We start from the raw sequence: 22667 nt of genomic DNA, 5'->3' as shown, positions 1-22667 counted from the left end.
TAATAATAATAATGTAGTGGTCCAAAATAAAAAAAAAAAATACAAAATTCAATTTGGACTTCTCAGTTGCCAAACGGGCCACCAAAATATAACCGCTATACAAATTTGGTAGCCTGACATTCAATTTTTAGTGGCCGCAGTCCATCAGGCCACTGCTAATGATGAGCCCTGATAGATTTATTGAGAGAGAGAGAGAGAGTAAGACTGCAAGAAATATGATATTCTTAAGTAGGAAACTTGACGGCTCATTGCTACTCGAAATTACCCAAGTAATCAACAATCCACAATGGCAGGTTGATGCAGTAGGGTGCACAGTACAATGTACAACTACGGTGTTGGCTTAATATTGAGATGACCTTAAATATCTATGACGGCACTCGTGGCCTACATGAATAATGAGCATACGGTATTAGGCTGAATCACAGTACAGCCTTGCATTTTTATGTTCATGCATAGAATATCAAAGTAATCCACGCTCTCCTCTCAGCGCAAGTCTAGCACGACAATGTGTTTACTGTCTTAAAGCATACATGGGATCTAAACGTCGGCCATCGAGCAAATACCAAAGTCCAGAACGGATATCTTTCGCTCGTGCATAAATAAGTAACATGATTTTCAAATAAAGCAACAACAAAAATATGCAAAGGCCGACCCAACCCATGGCTGGTACACAACCTCTATTATATGCATATGATTCATACATCCCGCTATAGCTTTAACATAGCCTGAATGCATGAATACATTTACTCTGTACTGCACTATCATGCCATAACACAGTGATAATCATTTTCCAACTATTCTCTCATAGAAATATCATATTTTAACTGTGATATGTCATTTCATTTCATTTATTGTCACCTTGCTATTCAAGCAATCATGATGCCATAAAGTGACAATTTGCTGAATTTTCCAAGCAGTTTTCTGAAAACTACACTTGTGCTCTATCATTGTGCAATTCAAAATTCATCAGGAAGGAGAGATTATTGTGTACAATGTATGAAATGCAAGTGGAAGGGAAAGCACAGTTCTACTAAACTTTGTGTATGGCAAATGCCCGCATTATTATCATGGTACACACATCTTCAAATATGTACAATATCATTAAGGTTTTGACCCATGGGGTCATATAAAGCAGTACCTGCAATTATACTGCATCATTCCTACTGTGACACTTTGTTCTCATACCATTCTCTTCTTCCATTACTTACTGAACACTTATTCTAATAGACGCTGCAAGGAGGTATTGTAAGCGCCGAATATTTCGCAAGCTTTTTATTTTCGCGAATTTCGTGAGTCAGGTGCTATTCGCGAAATTGAAGACATGCGAAAATATCGACTCCGATCCGGATGTGGATGTGACGTACGCGTGTACACTTCTCCATTCAGCACGGGACTCCACGATCGAGAATTTAACCACTCGCAAAATCGTCGGGAAATCCAGATTCGTGAAAATTTAGACTCGCGAAATATATGGCGTATACTGTACTAGGCGAGCTAGTACCTGTTAGTACCTCTTCACAGTAGATCACACTAAACTACGGCCATATCACTGAAAGTTCCAAGCTGATGACAATTCTCACAAACCATGACTAATATATATATGCAAATCCAGAGTCCACATTTGATGAGGGGAATATTATTTGCACGAAAATATTATCTGCATTACTGACCTTATCATGGAGATTTTGAATTACAGCACAGTTTCTATTGAGAGCAAACACTTGACAAGACCCGAACCAATGGAATTTAATTTAATTCTTCTTTGATGGTCAATAGTCTCGGAAAAAAATAATTCCAAGAGCTATAAATCATTATGGGTTTATTACATGGCAAACAAACTGTGCCATATCTTCAAGCTGCACCTTGAACAGTGACGGACTTGGGGTTTTTCTAGTCTTTGTAAGTTCTGTTCAGTTTTTTTATTCAGTTCATCTTCCTTCTCCATTTGCAACAAAGAACTGGTACCTCATTTGCTGAAAATATTTGAGCAAAGTTGAATGGCACTGTATGACTGAATCACCTCTAACACTTCACTGTTGCATTATATTTCAAAATATCTGCCATTTACATTGTACCTACTGCAATTCTATGTGATAATGATATGTACCAGGTATATACAGTACGGCAGAAATATATTCCGAAAAGTTTGATCCTCTGGTATATATGCAAAGTATGCTCTATTTATCGTTGTCATGGGTTTCCTCTTCTCTTGTATCTACCGCTAGTTTTCTACCCTCCTGCAAAGCCAGAAATTTTCATGTGCGCGTTAGTTTGGCGAATAACATGAGCCAAGATTCACAAAATTAAAATGCATGCTAATGTTCTTGTCTCCACTGCATGCATAGAATGCCAGTGGCAATCTGCAAAATTTTCATGCCGCGAAAAAGGCTGTCAGCACCAATTCGCAAAAATTTCATGAAGTGAAAATATCTTGCTATAAAGTATCTCTCTTTCATTTTGTTTCAAGCACACTCAAGATACAATTGACAATAAAATATGAGTGATCAGTTTGCAAATACCCATATGTAATATGGGACATTTTTGTGCATTATGCACTGACTACGCACATCTCCTTACAACATGTTCTGGAAGCCAATCTAAATTTCGTGGAATGCTCTCGCTAACGGTCACATCTACTGGTATTTTGAGCTCGAATTTGACATTTTGGGGGCTCTTGCGATGCCAGAAGTCATCATCTTCTCATCTTGTTGAGGGTTGGAAAATATTACGTGGAGATCTTGTGAGAGCAGGGAGGACACTAAGCCCAGAGCCCAGATGCAATCGCCCTTGATGCTCTCATTTTGTGTCTGGTACACAGAGCACAGGGTTTCCACTACCTCTGATCAGAAAACATTCCCAAGGTTGGCTGTGGGATGGCAGACATCCCTGACAGAAGCTGGCTCCTCCCACATCACTTCTCTGTGTGAATAAAGATGGGAGGTTGACTCTGTGTGCGTGCTTGCCATGTGGTGGCCAGCCATGTGTTCGGGATGCCAGCCATGTGTTCGGGATGCCAGGGAGGCATTACTGGTGTGCGATATTACGATACTGGTGGTATTCGTGGCAGAGGCATCACTGGTGTGTAATACAACAGGGTGTTCAGACGCAAACAATTTATATGTCTGAACGCTGACTAACGAAATTATGTATAACAAAATGACAGTCAGAGCATCGTTTCGAACTAGAACTCGATAACGAATCAGCATTCCATCATGTTCATAGGTGTCTGAACGTACGTGTATGGTGACCATAGAACGGTATAACTAGGCGGGGCTTAATGTGAGCGAGGACGAAAGATGACCCTATTCCTCTCACCAGTGGCGACATCATGACCATAACAACATGCGCAGAGGGAAACTGTGCATCTATATGACCTTTTCCAGAATGGTTGAGATTAGCATTTGAAAGGTCTGTTTGCTATACGATGATTCTTTATACTTTGTTTCTTTATCGAGTTTTGGTATAAACTGGCTTACATCTGAACAGAGAGCAAGGATACTGATAGCATTAGTGGCAAACACATGCCAGAGAATGCACCACCAAGGAACACAGGGGCCTCCTCTTTGGGTAATGATTGTGTGGGTTCCACCATTTGAAACGGAGGAATGAGAGAAGAAAAGTGAAACACTTTGCTGTATGTTTGCTATGGCTTCCTCAGCAAAGCAAATATGTGGATAAATCACGCAAGGGTAACTCATAGCAATTTGGTACACACAACAGTCCTAATCTCAAAGACTAAAGTGTGTATCTCACTAGCTGGGTGACGACCTGATGGTAACTCCAGTCTTCCTGCTCCTGAAGTGGAGGCAGAGACATCTCTGCGATGTCCCCTGGAGCCTAGCCTGGGGTCCATTTCACAGGAAGGTCTTATGAGAGACTTTTCGCTCATAAGACACATTTTACAAGAGACATCATGAAATGGATTTCACTTCTCTCTGAGAGCCTCTCACGGCTACATAAGAGTGACTTTGGCCATTTTTGAGATTTATGTAAAGACTTTTACGTGATGACTTCATGAAACGAATCCCCTGGTCTCTGGGGAGTTGTGTGAGAATGGAACATATTAATTTTTCTTTTTTTCAGAGACTTTTTCCAGCCTCCCAGATGCTCTTTGAGATGTCTCCGCGACATCTCTAGTCGCGACCAAGTCAAGAGATGGTCGTTGCCTGTAAAATGATGCATGAATTCAAGTACCTCCATAAAAACACACATATTTTTTTTTCCCCTGGCAGAAACGCAAAGGTATTATGAGTACAAATAATACACACACTGTACAACATCTTACACTCATGAGAATTTCTGATGTTGGTTTCTGGTTTTGATATTTATTATCTTTTATTTTTTTTAATTTTTTTTTTTTTTTTGGGGGGGGAGGGGAATGGGTAGGGATTTAGATGGAGCAGGGAAGGAAAGAGGGTGTACGTACACTGTATGTATTGGGTGGTTTTTTTGCGGGGGGGGGGGGGGGTGGGGTGGGATGGGGCTAGAAGCTGCTGGGCTGGGAGACAAGAAGAATAGGGAGATGGGGAGGATATGAGGATGTAATCAAGTAGCTGGGGTGATTATATCAGGCTACATTTGCGTAAATGTCACACTGCCACATCAAACGAAGAGCACAAATGAGTCACTCTTAAGATCCTGCCCGCATATCTAATCACGTTTAACACAGATACAATACATTTTCATCTAATCTCCTGCGCAGCCCTCTAACGATGCTCTTCCTGAGTCTACCAGGAATCCGAGGGCAAAGCCTCCAACTACTGTTCATCATGTTCTGAAATATTCAGAGCTGCGGCCCCTCACACCGCCGTCTGAAGACGCGGAGAGAGAGAGAGCGTGCTGAAAATGCGACGGTGCAACATGATGTCACGGCGGGGTCATCAAAAATTAATTTGGTGGATTGGACTTGGCGAGCAATAGCGCGGAGTTAACTCTGCGCTGCGCAAGCACTCTGCATACAGAGCGTAAGCTGTTGTTGACTGAAATGCAATTATCTCTCTCTCTGGCTACATGTATACCTTATAATACTTCACAACCTCAAAGGACAACTTGACAACTTAGCAAAAGGACATTGCCAACATTTTTCACCTCCTTGTTTTTGTTAGTGTGTCAGAGTTGAAGGCACTGCACTATAGAGATCATAAATAATAGTGCACATCGGTTGGCTTCAATGCATAAACATCAGTCCAATTAAGATACTAACATATCAATAGCAACAACCCCCTCCTCCCCCCCCCCCCCCAATAGAAAAAAAAACAAACAAACCCAACAACATTGTAATGGTGGCCTGTTCATATCTAACTTATCATGTTTAGAAGCTGGTGATCAAAACTGCAATTAAAACATGACACATGTAACGGACGTATGGGGAAAAGAGCAACTTAGATAACTTTATCATGTCAAGCAAGTGACAGGAACTGGAAATGTCTGTGCCAACACAAGGAGGAAAAGCAATTAATTGAGAACACATTGGACGTGCCTCTAGAAAAAGGACAGGGTCATTGCACTCTGACGCCAGATGATTATGCAAATATGGCAATGTCACTTTCCCGACTTCTGAAGTATTCATAATTATTGTAAAGTGGCGAGTAGACTGCATTTTATTGGCACTATCAACACTGCACAGAGAGAATACACATCTTCGGTTTACCTTTCTATGCCATATCTAATCAAACTTTAAAACATTCTCCACAGATTACATTTGCCATTAAAAGTGGGTTAAAGCAATCTCATTTGCTATAAAAGTTGATTTTTTTTTTAATACGATTGATTTTCACACCAGCCCTTCAGTGTAAATCAGTGAACTTCAGTCATTTCTAAGTATGTCAATCATAATGTTTACTAGTTAGTGTTTTCCTAATAATCATGGAACTGAGCATTCAATTCACAAATTATTTAACTGATCCAAACACTGGTCAACACTACATTAGACACTATAGCAGCAGTAGCAGCCACAGCAGCAGCAATAAGTGACAGAACAAAAAGCAGTATGATGATATTAGATAATAATAATTACATCAACAGTGACACTACTGAAAATGTCCAATGATGTGGCTAGCCACTTGTTCTAATGACAAAACCTATTCATCAAACAATTCTTTAGGTGGATATTCAGAAGCCCCTTTCACCTTATCATAATCATGAATTGCACATAAATAATGTGCTCAATACATTGTAAATGTTGAGAACTGGTTTTCAGTCATAATACGGTGAATCAATTTACTATACTTACTTGCAATAATCTTCGCTGACCATGCCATAGACATTAATTTCGTCACACACGTCCATAGCAAGCAACATTGTGTACCACCCCGTTGATAACCAAGTTCTTGCTTGTCTCCTGCAAGTTAGAAACAGACAGAAAAGATGCAAATTAATGAATTTCTGTGTTGAGTTGCTTTCTAATGCAACTGAGTCCAGTCCGAGTATGCATGCTAACATTTTTTGTTACCACATGGCTGCAACCAAAACAGTGAATACAGTACTCTCCGCTTAATTGGGTAGTGTCCAGCAGAGCATTTTTTTACCCGATTAAGCGGAGTAACCAATTAACCAGAAAGCATGTTCATCCATTCACTACGCAGATACCACATACTACATGTAATGACACACCTCTCTGTGTCAGACACACAGCATGGTATGTCACTTACAGCCACAGCTCATCTAAAGTCACACAACAGCCTTAGTTTAAAGTATCTGCAGTGTAATTTTGCAAACATCAGCAATCTGCTTGCAGCCCCCGAGTCCTCATCAAGCCACATGAGGGTTATACGACATGCAAAAATGCGTCTACTTGTACCAGTCATACGGCCAATCAGTCGTACACTGCACATAATCGTGTTAGACCGTGAACCTAAGCTCTCTACTGACTTTCAGCACCTCACAGTTTCTTCATTATTTATATTTACACAAATTTCAAAGGGTTTCTGCAGGAAACTATGGGAATATATCGGGTTAATCTGGAAAATTCCTACCTGCTTATCCGGAATGCCTACCCGATTATCCGGTAAATATATCATGCATCGGGAACTGTTTTTCACTTTTTAAGTCAATTAAGCGGAGTACCCGATTAAGCAGTACCTGATTATGCGGAGAGCACTGTACTGTAACACCAGAAACATTCGCGAATTGAAGCTGACACCCTTTTTGGCAGCATGAAACTCTTGTGAATTGGTGAATGGGATTCAATGCATTGTGTATAGACAAAAACTTTGTTGTTCATTTTAATTTTGTGAATCTTTGCGAATCTTGGCTCCTCGCAAAATTTGTGAAAATATCTAGTTCTACAGTTATTGGTGCTAATACATGTACTACCATGTATCTGTATGTGAATGTAGAGCAATTTGTCAATCCGTTGGAATAATGACAAGGAAGATATGAGACTAGACTCTATGTATGAAGAAATACACAAGAACTCTGAGTGACCACAAGAAGGTTTTAAAGCAACAAAGCTCCTTTGACAGTTGAACTTCTTTTGATATTCACTTGCTAATTACAGTGAACTTCAAGTCTGTTGCATCAGGCACTGAAGGGCGACGGTACAAGAATGTATGAAATTTCTAAATTGTAACAGTTGATGAAAAAAAGGGGAAGTACCCCTCAAACGAAATCTCCACCTTTCCTGAATTTAGTGCAAATAGACGAATCAACAATGGCTTCACTCACATAATACTACACTGAACACAATGTTGTTGTTTTTCCCAGTTCTGTTTTGTGCAAAATGGACAAGAGTTTCAACTGCTTTGAAAGACATATGTTCTTCATGACTCTACTAGGTGGATCAAAAGAAGATAGTCAATACACAGCAAATCAAAGGACATGTATGTATGTACTTTATACAGTGCACAGTAAACTACGTATGAATGTACACTCTGTAGTACAATTGTGATTTACACTCTTAAAAATGTAGAAACTATTTCCAATTATTTTACTAGTAAATCTTTCACTGATCGATTTAAGCATGACAATATCCTGTCAAGAGCTTGATTTTAAGATTTTTAAGATTTCAAATTTCAGTCATTTCTGAAGTTAACAAAAGCTTATTCAATCAAACTCCAATAGCTCCTATCACAAAGGTATAACTTATGATGGTATAGAGAATCTATTTCATGCCTAAATCTGACACTTTTTGCATCTTATTTTATACTGTCTACTATTTACAGCACGAGTGAAGGTTCTCTCAAACCACTGCTGGTCTCAAGGGTGGCTACACAAATTTACAAAGTATGCATCGCAAAATCCACGACCAGCATGCAATGGCCTACGTGTATAAAAATAAACTTTCAATCCTACACAGATGGGAAATGACACAAAAATGGCTCGTTTTTATCTCCTCCAACTCTGACCTTCAGAAATATGGATGAGTTTGTTTGCACCCATCAGACATAGTTGCAATCAACTGTCGCGGATCCAAACACAGCCATTTGATCATCTAGCAGGTTTACCAACATGGGCTTTGATAGTGACGGAAGAGCACTGCTATGGGTGATCCGAACAAACAAGTCTGGGTGGAAAGTGAAAACATGGGGCATCTGTCTTTTTGCATTGCTCTTCACACTGTTGTTTAGAGTCTTTCCATTTTCAGACATGATATCAAAGGGTCATGGCCTGATCAGGAAAGCCTTTTCTTTTCTTGTTTTTTTTATCTACCAGTTTGTCTGAACGTGGCTTTGATATCAGCTTGTGCATGAATACCACGTGTCTAACTCGTTAATGTTGTTTCATTGTCAGAGTTTAAGGGGCACTTCATATAATGCTCATCGAATTTGATTTTCCAGTGCCACGCCAATTACTAAATTTTGATGGAAGATCTTTTTTTATTTGTTTGTAACAGGTCACAAGACACTGTTAAAGATTTCAAGACTTTTTGAACCTTTTTAAAGTAAATCAATGAACTGATGAAGTCATTGCTTCATGACTTATTTTGCATATGATATCTTTTAAAAAGAATACAATACTGTCTTCTAAAACAACTGTTCATCATATCAAGATATTCGCATACTTAAAAGTTTACATTATGTACCGGTATAATTTTGCACTCATCCCTATGATAGAGAGAGAAAAAAAGGAAAGGTGGGCTATAATTCTCATCATAAAAGATAAAATGGTAATTAATTTTGAAATATCACATGAAAAAATAAGTGATTTGTGGTAAAAAAAAATATCACTTTGGGTACCAATATGTACTGAGCCAATGTTTGATTAAATTTTGAAGCATGCCGCTTCCTCATCGCTGTCAAATCTCTCGAATTTTCACCAATTTACATGCTTCATTCAACTCATGTTTATGTGTAGACATTAACGGCATGGAACTGCCGCTTTGGTTCAGTTCCAGTATGGCTTTTACAGCGAGAACTGAAAAGAAAATCCTTGAATCTTCCATTTTCTTTCTTTGTGTCCCAATATTTACCTTGGTTTTCCATCTGACAAGCCCATACTAGTACTACAACACCACACCCACAAATGGCATAGTGTATTATGCCCACCGATGTATTGTTTGAGTTGTCATCTTTTATCAAGAACCTCCACAATGTTCGGCCTGTCAGCAGGTGTAGTTGCTCCACATCCAAACTGTCACTCTGAAAGTCTTATCAAGTCAATGAGCATTGAATTTTTGATTTGCTTTCAACAAGTTTTCTCAGATCCTATGCTATCTGATGATATGTGATCATTATGCTGTACTTCCCCTCTTTATCTATTAGACCCAAGACAGGGCCGCACACTAACCCATTTTTTTCTATTGGTCTGACCTGTCTGACGGACCAGTAGGTTCCCAGTTCTTCCATTTTTTACTGGTCCATCCCAGAAAAAGTTAGTGGTCCGACAGTGATTTCTACTGGTCCTGGACCGTCGGACCAGTGCCAATATGCAGCCTCGTCTCAGACAGAAACTGGAAGAAACCTACAGGCCACTGCGTGAAGTTTTGATGCTATCAGCTTTGTACTTCAGATGCCGTCAAGTATGTTAGATATGCTATCAGGTCTAATTCATGACAGTGACATGCTTCATAACAATAGAAGTTTTGGATTTTAAAATATTCTCAGACTTTTATTTGAGATAATGAGAAACCTCTCGTGAAATTTGAAAGAGCATGTAATTCTAAGAGGAATTCAAAGTTTATTTGATTGAAATTGGTTGTGAAATGGCTGCAACATCCGAATCAAAGTAATCATAATAAAAGGTGGGATCCACTTTTATTAGGATCGGTTTGCTTCACTTTGTTTTGGGATATCTCAGCCATTTCAAAACCAATTTTCACTAAAAGAATTAAAAACTTTGAATTCTTTTTAGAATCGTATGCTCTTTAACATGTCATAAAATGGTTTCTAAGTATTTCACCAAAAAAAAAAATTAAAAGCTGAATCCTCACCTCAACCAATACTACAGTGTATATTACTTTCATTGTGTACAGCTCTATCACTATCTGTACACACACAGCCGAAGAACCTTGACTGGGGGTGACCATAACCGTTGAGCATGCGCTTCGATGCACACATTCACCACCACTGGCTGACGGACCCTATTCATGGTTTCAAATGTATCCCGATGAGCAGCGAATGGAGATCAATAGACCAGTTCGTAATTCCAATTTGCGCTTGAGCAGAAAAAGGTCATTTGTACCAATAGGCATTTTGGTTTGTAAATCCAATGAGATAAGCATCTGTGATGCGCTGATTATTCATGTGATCCTTATCTAAATGGTGCTTGCCAGCACATCCACCTGACAGCAAGAATGGTATTTTGCAATATAAAAGGAAATTGATTGTTATTCACAAAACAATGAAATGGATGCCTGCTAAATTGTCAACAGATAGAGCATTCTCATCACCTGATCTCAACACAAGTTAATTCTTTGTATGAACATGAATTCCATAAATTGTTACGTCGTGCGAGCTATGCATTATGCCACTTTGAAAACGAGTGAAGTGCCTAACCAACTGAGAAAAAAGAAAGGTCATTTGTCCCAATGTGTACATGAGCTAATTACGAACTGGCTTATTCAACAGGATCACTCACGTTTCCCCACACTACTAGGCCTTTAAGCTTTAAACATTTTAACATTTAAGTTTCTTTTTTTTAAAGCAAACAGCCATGTGTACTAATTTCTCAACCAAAACATCTTGTTTTGTATTTTTCTCAGCTTTTGATGCCTGCAAGGTCAGCAAGGTAAAGTAATAGCCAGTAATACAAGGCAGAGATGGGGGGAATAAATATCTAGCACAGACTTTGCTAATCGTTCAATCTACGTCAGAACTCGTTGTCAACAAACACGACCACACCCAAACAAAGTAATGTTGAATTGTGAATTGTGGATAGAAAAATAAAAGTGTCTCATAGACACACAATCAACATACCTATGTCCATTAACACTATTAAAAGAGATGAAATTTTCGAAAACATGTACGTAAAAAATTAAATGTATGACATCAGTTATGGATCACACCGATCTTTTTGTTGATCCTCTATCTGCCGGCATTTCCATCCATCTACAACGCACTAACAATTGTATGTGGCATGAAAGTCAGTGTGTTACATGGAAAAGTCCTCTGGTAGACCTGAAAAAAGTCCCAGGTCATTGTGCTGTCTGAAATCACTGGGGTACAATGTAGGAAGATGTGAGCAGGAAATAACATGTGTAGGACTTTTGTTTGATTTCAATACAGGCGTCTTGTCTCAGTGACTACGGAAATAACGAGAGAAAAACAACAACAATAAAAGCCTTCTGTCACAGGGTCTTAAAATTATGTAATAATTGATTGCTTACCACATAGATGGCCTTAAGTCTGGTTTCACATGATTGCAATTTTCAAGGTTTTGATGGATTATGAGATTAAAATACATGTTATCTGTTTTGTGGTTTTTTTATTTAGTCTTACTTCGTGTAACCTGGGTAAAGCAAAATTGTAACGCTTTTGTAGTCTGTGCGGCTCAGAATACTTCTGCTTACAGAAAGGAATCATTGATAGCATAAACTCAATGGAATAAATTGTGCACCACTGAAAAAAGAAAATAGACTGTAAAAACATAGAGACTTTTAAGCTTACAGTCCAAGGAGCTATCTTTTCTCAAACCCCCCCCCCAAAAAAAAAAAAAAAAATATATATATATAATATGTATATAATCTATATGAAAAAAAAAAGAATTATGAAGATTCCCTCTAGAAAAAAAGATTCTTAGCTGAGGAATTCTTATAAGAGTTTTACTAGCATACATCTCAGAAAAATGTTCCAGTACAAAATCCTAAGGTCTCTTTCAAGCAAAAACTTAATGAATAAATACATAACTAAATCAATTGATAAATAAATGAATAAAAAGGCATATAAATAGAATGAAAATAAATGACTGCAAAAATAAATAAATAAATGACAAGAAAGTCACCCTGGTAAGCCTCATATAAAGACAGATTACTGGCACACATTAAATGGTGACAGATGATGGTTTGAAAGGTGTGTACAGCACATGCTACCCTGCCAACATGCATGTACTCTGATAAGGGAGGTGGGAAGAGAGGGTTAGGGTTAGGGTTAGCCCACCTCCCTGCTCTGATCATCACCTACGTGTACAATACACCCACTCTATGTCTTGGGGAATTCTTTAACATCATCATGTCCTCAATGTTTCATTGCACGCTGGTCCCAAAGGACAAACTTTGCATACTTAGACCATTTGTGTAATATCTACAAAGACTAATCAATCTTGCATAGAGGACTCAGCTGTTGCATAGCTTGTCCTCAAGACTTCAAAGTGATTTATTTTTCCACTATGATTATTTTTCATAGATGAAGCATGAAAGACATACTACGCACAATATTCAATTAACACTGTTGTTCCATTCCAGATTTTTTGAACAACACCCAATGTATGAAAACTGCTGAATCCTACCATGTCAGGGCTTGACATCAGCGGTGGCCCGATGGCCACGGGCCACTAAAAACTGATGTCTGGCTACCAAATTTCCATAACGACTATCTTTTGGTTGCCCTAACGGGCAGCTAAAATTCAAAAGAGATTTTTCTTTTTCCTTTTATTTTGGGCCACTACATTTATTTTTCAGGCCACCAATATTTCAAATTCAAAGATTTTAGGTGCCCAAACTGGCCACTTTTCAACTGTTTGGCAAGAGGAAATCAAATTTATTACTGGTACATAAGATATGACCACAGTTCAGCTACATTTTGTATTTAAAAAAAGCCTCCCAGTTTCAGCATGTCTTTGTCCAGAGTCTCTTTCCAACGGAAAAACTGATGTCATTAGGCTCACTACAAGCATTTTTTTTTCTTTCCTACAAATTGTACTGTACATGTGACTTCTTCATATGCAGATATCTTTCATCCAGTCTATCAGTCCGCCATGATTAAAGTAAAAGGACAGGGTGTTAGAGACGCCTTATCATCCATGCTCCCTACAATCATGACTACAATGCAAATTTTTCTGCTGAGAGCACGTTTTGTTGCGACAAAGCTTTTAGAGATCAGATGCAGCCTCATCCACTAAATGCATGTACAGAGCAAGGTGTGCTCACTCGTGGCACAGATTCACAATTTGTTGAATGTAATCCTAAACACAGCTCTCTGAGAACATCCACGCCAACATAATTTCCATCACTCTATTCTTGTCCCTATTCTTCGTGCATACTATTCACCGCCCAACTCGTTCCACGTTAGGTACACCCAGTTTCTTTTGTCCCTCTACAATATGCATCTCCTTCTTGATCTCACATCTTCTCCCAGCCTGTTCCAAAGGTCAGGTCTATCAAACGGTGAATTTCAGGATCGCATCGTATTGATTTATTTATGACATCCGCGTGCTATATCCAGATCCCGCCGGGGGAGACATGGATTATTATTTGATGTCACGATCACAACACCGAGCACAGTCACTTGACAATGCCACGAAACGATCTACTGCTTTTAATCACGAGTATACATGACTTTCATAATATCAGATAATGCGCTTACCCAAGTACAAATGATAACTCAATTTGGACTATTATGACATGAATCATCTCGATAAATATATTGAATTGCTATTCCATACAAAATCTTATTACATTACAGACCTGTATGAGCATAAAGAGATGGAAAGAGGAATAAAAACTCATACCAAAATTGGAGATACATACATCTGTACAATAAAGATAGTGACTGTAATATTGGTTGCAATCATATTCAAACAGATCAAGAATACATACATGTATATGTATTAGGCTATGGCAGCATCACCTCATCTGTATTTGTGATTTACACAAGTGGCTGCTAAATAACTGTTCTGTGAAAATGTGTAAAACAAACAAGAACAACAACAAAAAATTCATAATGTATTGGGTCCAATTTTGATGAAACCCTGACCTACATACCATGCTGCTTGGTTGATTCTATTCTGTTCATTAGGTCCAATTTTGCGAAGACAACAAGGGAAAATTTATCAGGTCACAATATTTCTCCCATTACCATGATGCTGTCACAGTGAAGAAAGGGCTTAAGTAACAAGGAAAGCAAAGGAAAAAAAAAATAGAGCAGCCACAGAAGCTGCATTATACATGATACCTACATGTATCTGCCCTACAGTAAGCATTTATTACTCCCTAGTATTCCTCAAATCTCCCTCAACATATATGTCATTTCCTTCATGTTCTTACGACCATAGTATCAATCATTTAATAACATCTACAAATGTACATACATTCAGGTATGTAAATACAAGATGTTTGCATCTTTAAAATTGTATGCACAGCTTGTACAGTATGTTTATCCTGGACATAAACTTTAAAGGTCATAATATCCCTTTTGCTTGAAGATTAATGTCTCTCAATATTGTGTATGACATCTTATGGTATTCCACCACAGGCTTTTAAAAGAAGTAAAATGAAAAACTAACCCATGTCACTTGAGAATATGCTCCCCTTTTGCAACAAGAATAATGGACCTTTGGAATTTTGGGGTCCGAATGAATTAATTGGCATTTTTGTATTCCCTCTCCACAAAAAGAAGTTTCTAGTTTGATTATTCGGTGGAAAGGTCTTGATTACCTATACCCGTACAATATACCAGCTTATGAAAGGGAATCTAATATTCCAAGGTTGCAAACGGGACACATGAACTTCAAGGCTGCAAATATCTAGCAGAAAAGAAAGAAAGAATGATAAAAAAAAGGACAGTGTGCAATGAGGAAGAGAAAGGTAAATTCTGCCAAAATGTGAGCTTTCATGCGAAACATAGCACAATAGTGACAGGCAACATTCGCTTTATCATACACTTTGCTCCAGTTTCGGGGGGGGGGGGGGGGGGGAGGGGGTGTTAGACTATATGAGGATACCCTGTATGGATATTATTAGGGGAAAAAAAATGAAAAGACAGAAAAAGAAACAGACAGACAGACAGACAGATAGACAGATGGAAGAAGGAATTGTGCGTTGAACTTGAACAGATCAATCCAAAAGACAAATCTATTCCAAAGCTTTGATCTTCTCATAACTCACAGTCACATTATTCTGCCATATGGTTGTATTGTTAGCATATCATGCACATTGCCTAAACATACGGTATGTGGGAAAATGCCGTATGTTCACAAATATGCGTACCCTGTTCTATGTACTGCACGGAGGAAGTGTGGGAATGAATTTTATGGCATCAACATTTGCACACAGACTGAACCTGATGCTGACAAGCATTGGTTTCTGGAGGAGGTGGCAGAGAAGAATGATACAATTAATTTGCCTACTTTCTGGCAGTAAACATAGAAATAATACAGTCAGTATCACTAATGCCCACACATTCTTTATCCTTTAAAGCCATATTTGCATAAAAGCATCTCAGTTAGCTTGCCAATAGATGCAAGCATTATCAAATGTCAAATAAAGCCGAGTACCAAACAGTAAATGGAATATTATGAAATACATTTAAGACATGTCAGCTTGAAGATGACTTTAAAGGCATAATTTACCATTTGCAGATGAAACAAAAACCCAGCATTAGTGATTCAAAATAGTTCTGAAATGTGAGTTAGGGATGGAAACAACCACTGTAAAAATTTGAATCCATACAATTGATGGTAAAAAGAATTTCAAAGTACACAAAATGTGAACAATAATTATTTAAGAATGTTTCCAGACCAAACCGTCTACAGTAATGGCTGAATGGGAAAATACTGATATCTCCATATATCTTAGGCTTTATTGTGAAAATCTTACATGGTAGGGTATTTTGCAATACAATGGACCTACACATATATATCAGATGTGATATCTTGAACATTTTTTAAATCACTGCTCCCAAAGGTAAACAGGACCTTACAAAATGTTGTCAACACGATAACTGATAAACACTAAATCATGCCACCTTTAACAGCTTTGGTGGTTGGTTTGGTGCAGGCTTTTTTGATACTATTCCTTCTTTTTCGGGGGGGGGGGGGATTTAATGTGGTTAAGAAAATGGCGAGCCTAAAAATCTAGTATAACCTTTAAAGCTTGAGTATTACCAACAAAGTTATGCTTGGAAGCGATTTTCTGGGAGGGGCAAGATTTCCAACCTCAGTGGACATGTTCGGAGAATTTAGTGTACTCATTCATAAGGCAGCTTGCCTAAGTAGGCACCAGTGGTGTGCAGTGAGGGAGAAACACTTTGATTTCCTTGTAATCTGCCAAAGACAAGAGTGCTGCCCCACAAATCATTTTTTTTTTTTAGGCAATATGTATCTTGGCTGCCCTGCCCACCAGAGGTGCATTCACACTGCATTGTATTTTCCACAGCACTGTTCAGAATGATGATTCTCTTTGTGACAATCAATGATACCAACACTGCAATATTTTTTTTTTTTTCAGGATTACCAATGCCTTCAGACTATCAAAAACATGTACTGATACAGTATGCTAGAACAGACAGAGATAAAGATACAATATTTTTGATTCAAAATCACGGAAACCCTATATAAAGACATGTCAAAGAAAAATTTAGAACAAAACTTTTTCTCGCTTCAAAATTACTATTCCTTTTTAATCTAACATTTGGAAAAAGTGGACAAAAACACACATACACTTAATACTGTACGGTTAAAATGAAAGAACAATTGCAGGTCTGCATTAGTGATACTGTGTACACCTACTTCAATGCAAGGGGTATGTTTTATAGAGATGTTTACAATGATTGTAAATTGCAGTAAGTGTAGTTGCCATGGCAACAATCTAAATGCTTACATCCTGTTGGTTTTTCCTGGCTGCTACCATACGCACACACACATACACACTCACAATTGCAGCTCGTAAATAATTGCACACCTTATCACAAAATGGGCCATAAAATATGCATGTTAAGAGTAATATGTAAGCCCAGTGGGTGGTTGGGTCACACATGCGAGAGTAAATTATCTAGCACAATGCCAGTGATCAAAATATCTGCCTCTGAATTTGACCAACTGATTAAATTCCTCCCGCAATACGTTGGTCAGTTTTCTTTAGAAAATCAGGAAATAAAGAGCAGTTGCCTACTATCTTCCAAAAGATTGCTCTGTGGTACCATCTGGTCCAATACATACATTGTACATCCAAGGAACAATGTTTGAAAGTCATATTTAGAGAAAGACGATTATAAAACTTGTTATAAAATGTTGAAACTACATAAAAATCCACATTCATTCCAACTGTGTTTAAATACACCTGTGCAAAAACATCTACAAATGTAGCACTTGGCAGAAAGACCTCTTTAGCAGACCTATAGATCATTTTTAACCTGTTGAAGATGAGTCATGAGAATACTCGTACAGGTGTCTGTGGGAAATGCATGTTGTAGCAAAATCAGTCCGTTCTCTATGGGTTAAAATGAAAAGCCAACTTAAGAACAGGAAGTGATCCCACGGTGATCTTGCCTTTATAGTGTTGATATGAGACATGTAGATGAATGTGAATATATACATGTATGTGTGTGTATGTGTGTGTGTGTGTGTGTGTGTGTGTGTGCGTGTGTGTATTTTTTTTGATTGAGTGGTTGTGTGTAAGAAGTAAAATAGTGAAACTGTAATGGGTAGGGGTGGGAAGGAAAGGATAGGTAACTATGTAGGGGTGAAGTGTTTTGTTCGTTTTTTGTTTTTTGGTAATTATAGTAAAGCAGTATATGGTCAGGAAGGGTAGTTAGGTCAGCTAGGGAGAATTGTTTTGGGGCCGGATGGGTTCTACTTTAGATATGATATACTTCCATTTTTTTTTCCCTTCGGTAATTGCTATAATTTTGCCATCTTTATTTAGTTATATTGAAACATGAAAATGTTTAAGTTCTTCTTTTTTTTTAAAGAATTATTCTCTTATGTTGTACAACTTTTGTACAGTAGTAAATTGATCTTTTTCTTTTAATCATTTGATTGGAAGTGAATGAATATCATTTGAAAAAAAAAAGTGGTGGGCATCCCTTACATAAATGTCCTCTCTATACATTACATTTTGTGGAGTCCAAGTGTATTCTCGGTAATAAAACAGTGCCTTATGACAAGCCATCACAAACCAACATTATGCAAAATCATGTCTTGTCCAAGTCAACTAGACAGAGAAGATCACCTACCTAGAGTAAAGATTTATTGAAGACTTTTACGATATTTGACAGTGATATACCAGGATATCAAACTATGTACCCCGATACACACTAGTGTGAGTGGGGGTATAATAAATCAGGATTTATTAAATGCCATATACTGTTAAAGTGGAAATTTTCGCGGTGTTAAAATTTTCGCGCATTTCGCGCAACCAGAAACTAGAGCGAAAATAAAAGCACGCGACTATTTTTGCTTGCCATGTGTTCCTGTGCATGATGTCTTGATTTCGCGGAATTAAATACACGCGAAACTCTTCTCACCCGGCCAAGCGCGAAAAATTAGTCGCGCGAAAATATCCACTCTTACAGTACCGCATACTGGAAATCCCTTGTAGCTGCAATACCAAAATAAACCTACAAAGCACAAAACAATAATTAATGTAAACATATTGCTGGAGACAACATATGATAGACATCACACTTTAGCAGCAAAAGCACAAGTTCGAATGAATAACAACAGCCTTGAAATATTCCAACGCTATTCATGCCCAGGTAGGATCATCGAAAGTTTTGTCTCTCTTGATTACAACGATCCTTTCAACAAGGTCCTTTGTTGTCTGTCTGTACAGTACGTGACATTCATTTCAAGGCAAAGCTTTGCTATGGTTCTGGTTGTTCTGCTTGTTCATTATATTTCAAGGGCTGAGTACTGTATGTTACCCTCTCCCACTTCTAGGTAACGGATCCTTGAAGGACAAGACAAAGAAATTAAGTGTTTTTTAAACACCCACCAAGTCCTTGAAGAATTTGCAATTGAAATTATCCTTTTGTTATCATCAAAATTGGCACCTCTGATTTCCAACACACATCTACACATACATGTACATTGTATAAGGGCAATTCTGTGGTTAGTTATGATGATACATTTAACTTTAAGCAAATTTACGTATTGGTGCTTTTTGTTTCATGTCACAATCATGTTACATGTTTATCCTTTACAGGTTTTATGATACTGAAAAGGATGAATACAATTTCACAAATATTTGAGTTGCCATGGTAACTTACAAGATCGCTCAGTAATGTTACAAAAAGGGACATCAGAAAAAAAACAATGTTTAGGGACAAAAAGTTTGCTTTCACTTTAATAAATGTAAGATACTTCTTCAAACAAAGTGTCACATCATTTTTCAATTACAGCATCATGACAAATGTTAGACAGCAAATATCGTAAGCAGTTTGACCCATAATTTTTTAGCTAGACTCCCAAAACATGTTAAAAGTATGTGACGTTTGTCCAGATTAAGTCTGCATGTCCTTCTGCCCCTTTGTGATTGATCAAATATCACATGACCTCTGGAATATTGAAATGTATTCATCTTTTTCCCTAACATTGGTTTTGGGATCTCTCAAAACTCAATGAAATTTGAAATACCTTTTTTGATTTCTGAACATACATGGCATTAGGTATCACCTTAATCAAAGACCGACATAAACAGGCACATTTCTTTTACTGATGTCATGTCTTCCTAATTATGGAATAAAATCAAAGCAAGTGGCATAAATTTGCCAATTTGAGAAACGGAAAATGTCTTTCTTCTACAATGCACTGCCAAATTGAAGAATCACCTGAAATTGTTAGCAATTTAGTAAGCTTTTAAAATGTGTGTGTGTGTGTAAACATACCATCTTTTTAAAGGTTTTTTTTTTGTTAGGTTTTGATCAATTTTGCCTCTTTTTTTTGTCACACAAAGTTGTAATCAATACACCACCATAATCTTCAAACTCCATCCCACCCCCTCTGATATGCGCGGTCATGCAATCCTACTGTAGACATGGCACTCTATCTGCGGGTCTTGAGAACAATCGGGCGTTTGAGAAAACACAGACATTATTGACCTACTTAGCTTGATAGTATGATAATGCTGAGGGTAAATTTCCTGTTACAAAGACGCAGGCTACTTAATAGACTCAGGCTAGAGAGACTGGTCAGCACTGAGCTTGGACAGTAGAGGAACATGTGGCTCACAGCAGATGTTTTTGGAAGTTTAAAATGACGCAATCAAGAGAAGCAGAGGATTGTTAGGGGTAAAAGCACAATGGGATGAAAATGCTATTGAAACCAAAACCGATAATGCAGACAAACAAGCTAATCTGTCCAGCTAGCCTATTAAAGCTCACTTCCTTTAAGGATTCTCTATCATACTCTGTTATCTGGGGCTGGGGGAACCCCCTTTATTGGGGAATTTGGTCCTCGACTATTTGATTAAGCGACTGGAATACCAGGAAAGACTGCAATTCTATTAGATGAGTACGAAAGACTGCGATGTCAAATAATTTATTTCTCGCTATTCAAACTACCTACAGCAACATCACTAACATGTGACGTGAGACAAAGTGGAAATCATCTTGACCTTTCGAGATAAGATTGGCCAACAATGCCATTGATTCCTTTACCTATTCTTCAAAGCGACTCAAAAGTCATACAACCTTGCCCCACTACAACCACCTCATGATCTACCAAATAATGCAAGGCTGCTGTTGCGAAGAAAGATTGAACCTGTTGCCTTGCCCATGTTTGCTGTAGAGATGTGACTCCTGAACTGGCTTTGCAAGATGTCACTGTTTATCAATTCAGGGCCCCACACATGGACGCGTGTATCAAGTTTCGGGATGAAAAGCTAGAAGGATGATCAGGAGAATTTCTCATGAGAAACCCAGTGTAGCGTTCCTGATCAGCAGTCGCTGTATAGCTCATAACACAAGACGATGCATAAAAGACAACAAATATAGAAAATTCTAAATACTTGTGGATAAAGGTATATGGATGTCCATCTTGACTGCTGAATGTAGTATAGAAGAGTTACAGAAGAAATCCACCCCAAAAATAAATAAACTCCAAAAGAAAGAGAAAAACATTCCCAACAGAATTATCCGAAAATGACAAAAATTTGATAAGAAATATATGGAAGACGTGACATTGTGAAATCTGTTTCACATTTTTTAAAAAACATTTCTTGATCAGTCCTTATGAATATTGTAATAAGCAAGTTGATGATGTCATGCCCTCACAATTTTTCATGTATGGTATACAATGTACATGAAATTCAGAAAAAAAATTATTGTTTAGCTAATACAGGTAAAAGCATATTCCCACACCAAAATTTATTTCATTTTTGGTAGTTTTAAGGCAAGCTTTATATAATACAGCTGAAATATTAGTTTTTGTCATTTCTGCAAATGAAATGAATAAGAAATTGTGAGAGCATGACATCTTCAACTTGCCAATTTGAAAATTTATAACGATTGGTCAAGAAGTGTTTTCCACAAAAATGTTGAAATTTCAGAATGTTCTTCAGAAACTCCCTTATTTTGTATCCAATTTCATCATTTTGGCACTGTTCTGCAGGGAAATTTTTTTCTCTTTCTTATGAAATCGATTAAATTTTGGAGTGGATATCTTCTTTAATAACAAGACATGCATGTAATTAGTACTGCTGATAATAACAGCACAAGAAAAAAAAAAAAATTGGACTAATACTGTACCTTGTGAGATCCGTCTCCTGATGGAAGAGCTTTTCGGCAAATTTCATTTTTTGCGGCGTGAACATCACAAAATCCACCTTGGGGTATTTCTCCATGAGTTTCATGACCAGCGCATACTCTCCGACTTGGTCGGCATCAATGTCCGTCAGGTAAGACCAGTGGATGAAAACTTTTTCTGACGACCGATTGGAGAACATCTGGTCCTGCAAGTCCTTCTGGTGGGCAAAGACTCGCCCCAGATTTCTGTGCCCGATCACCCGGGCTGTAGTCCTTGTGCCCACATCGGCTTCAAAGCCCTTGGTGGGCGCATCGTTCATGCGAATCACGCATTCATTCTTGTCGATTTCAGGCCCAGCCCCGCGTCCCAAGAGCTGGCCAGAGCTGGAAACTATTGCACATCGTTTACAGTGGTACGACAGGCTCTGCACGGTCACAGGCAGGAAGGGGAAAGGAAAAGAAATACAGAAAATTTGACAGTACATGAAAAAATTGTTGATATACATACGATGAGCCAGCCGAATATATACAACATACATTATGTATGGTATGTAATACACCCTTTCCAGATAAACAAATAAAAAAGCTCAAGTGGGAAGATACATACAGTAC

General features: G+C 38.0%; 1 protein-coding gene across 2 annotated transcripts in view; it reads right to left on the bottom strand.

Moving 5' to 3' along the window:
* LOC139721664 (alpha-N-acetylgalactosaminide alpha-2,6-sialyltransferase 5-like) overlaps window positions 1-22667 on the bottom strand; it is a 71490-nt gene that overhangs the window by 5967 nt on the left and 42856 nt on the right. For both annotated transcript variants that reach the window (XM_071632994.1, XM_071632993.1), the window contains 2 exons: window positions 22059-22480; window positions 6233-6340 (listed from right to left, as the gene is read on the bottom strand). In XM_071632994.1, coding sequence (XP_071489095.1) covers window positions 6233-6340; window positions 22059-22480 — 530 coding nt within the window. The remainder of the gene's footprint in view (window positions 1-6232; window positions 6341-22058; window positions 22481-22667) is intronic.

Source organism: Diadema antillarum, unplaced genomic scaffold (genome assembly GCF_040938485.1).
Source record: "Diadema antillarum isolate AM-2024a unplaced genomic scaffold, OU_Dant_1.0 scf00000146, whole genome shotgun sequence".
Lineage (NCBI taxonomy): Eukaryota > Metazoa > Echinodermata > Echinoidea > Diadematoida > Diadematidae > Diadema > Diadema antillarum.
This window is presented reverse-complemented; position numbering and strand designations above follow the sequence as displayed.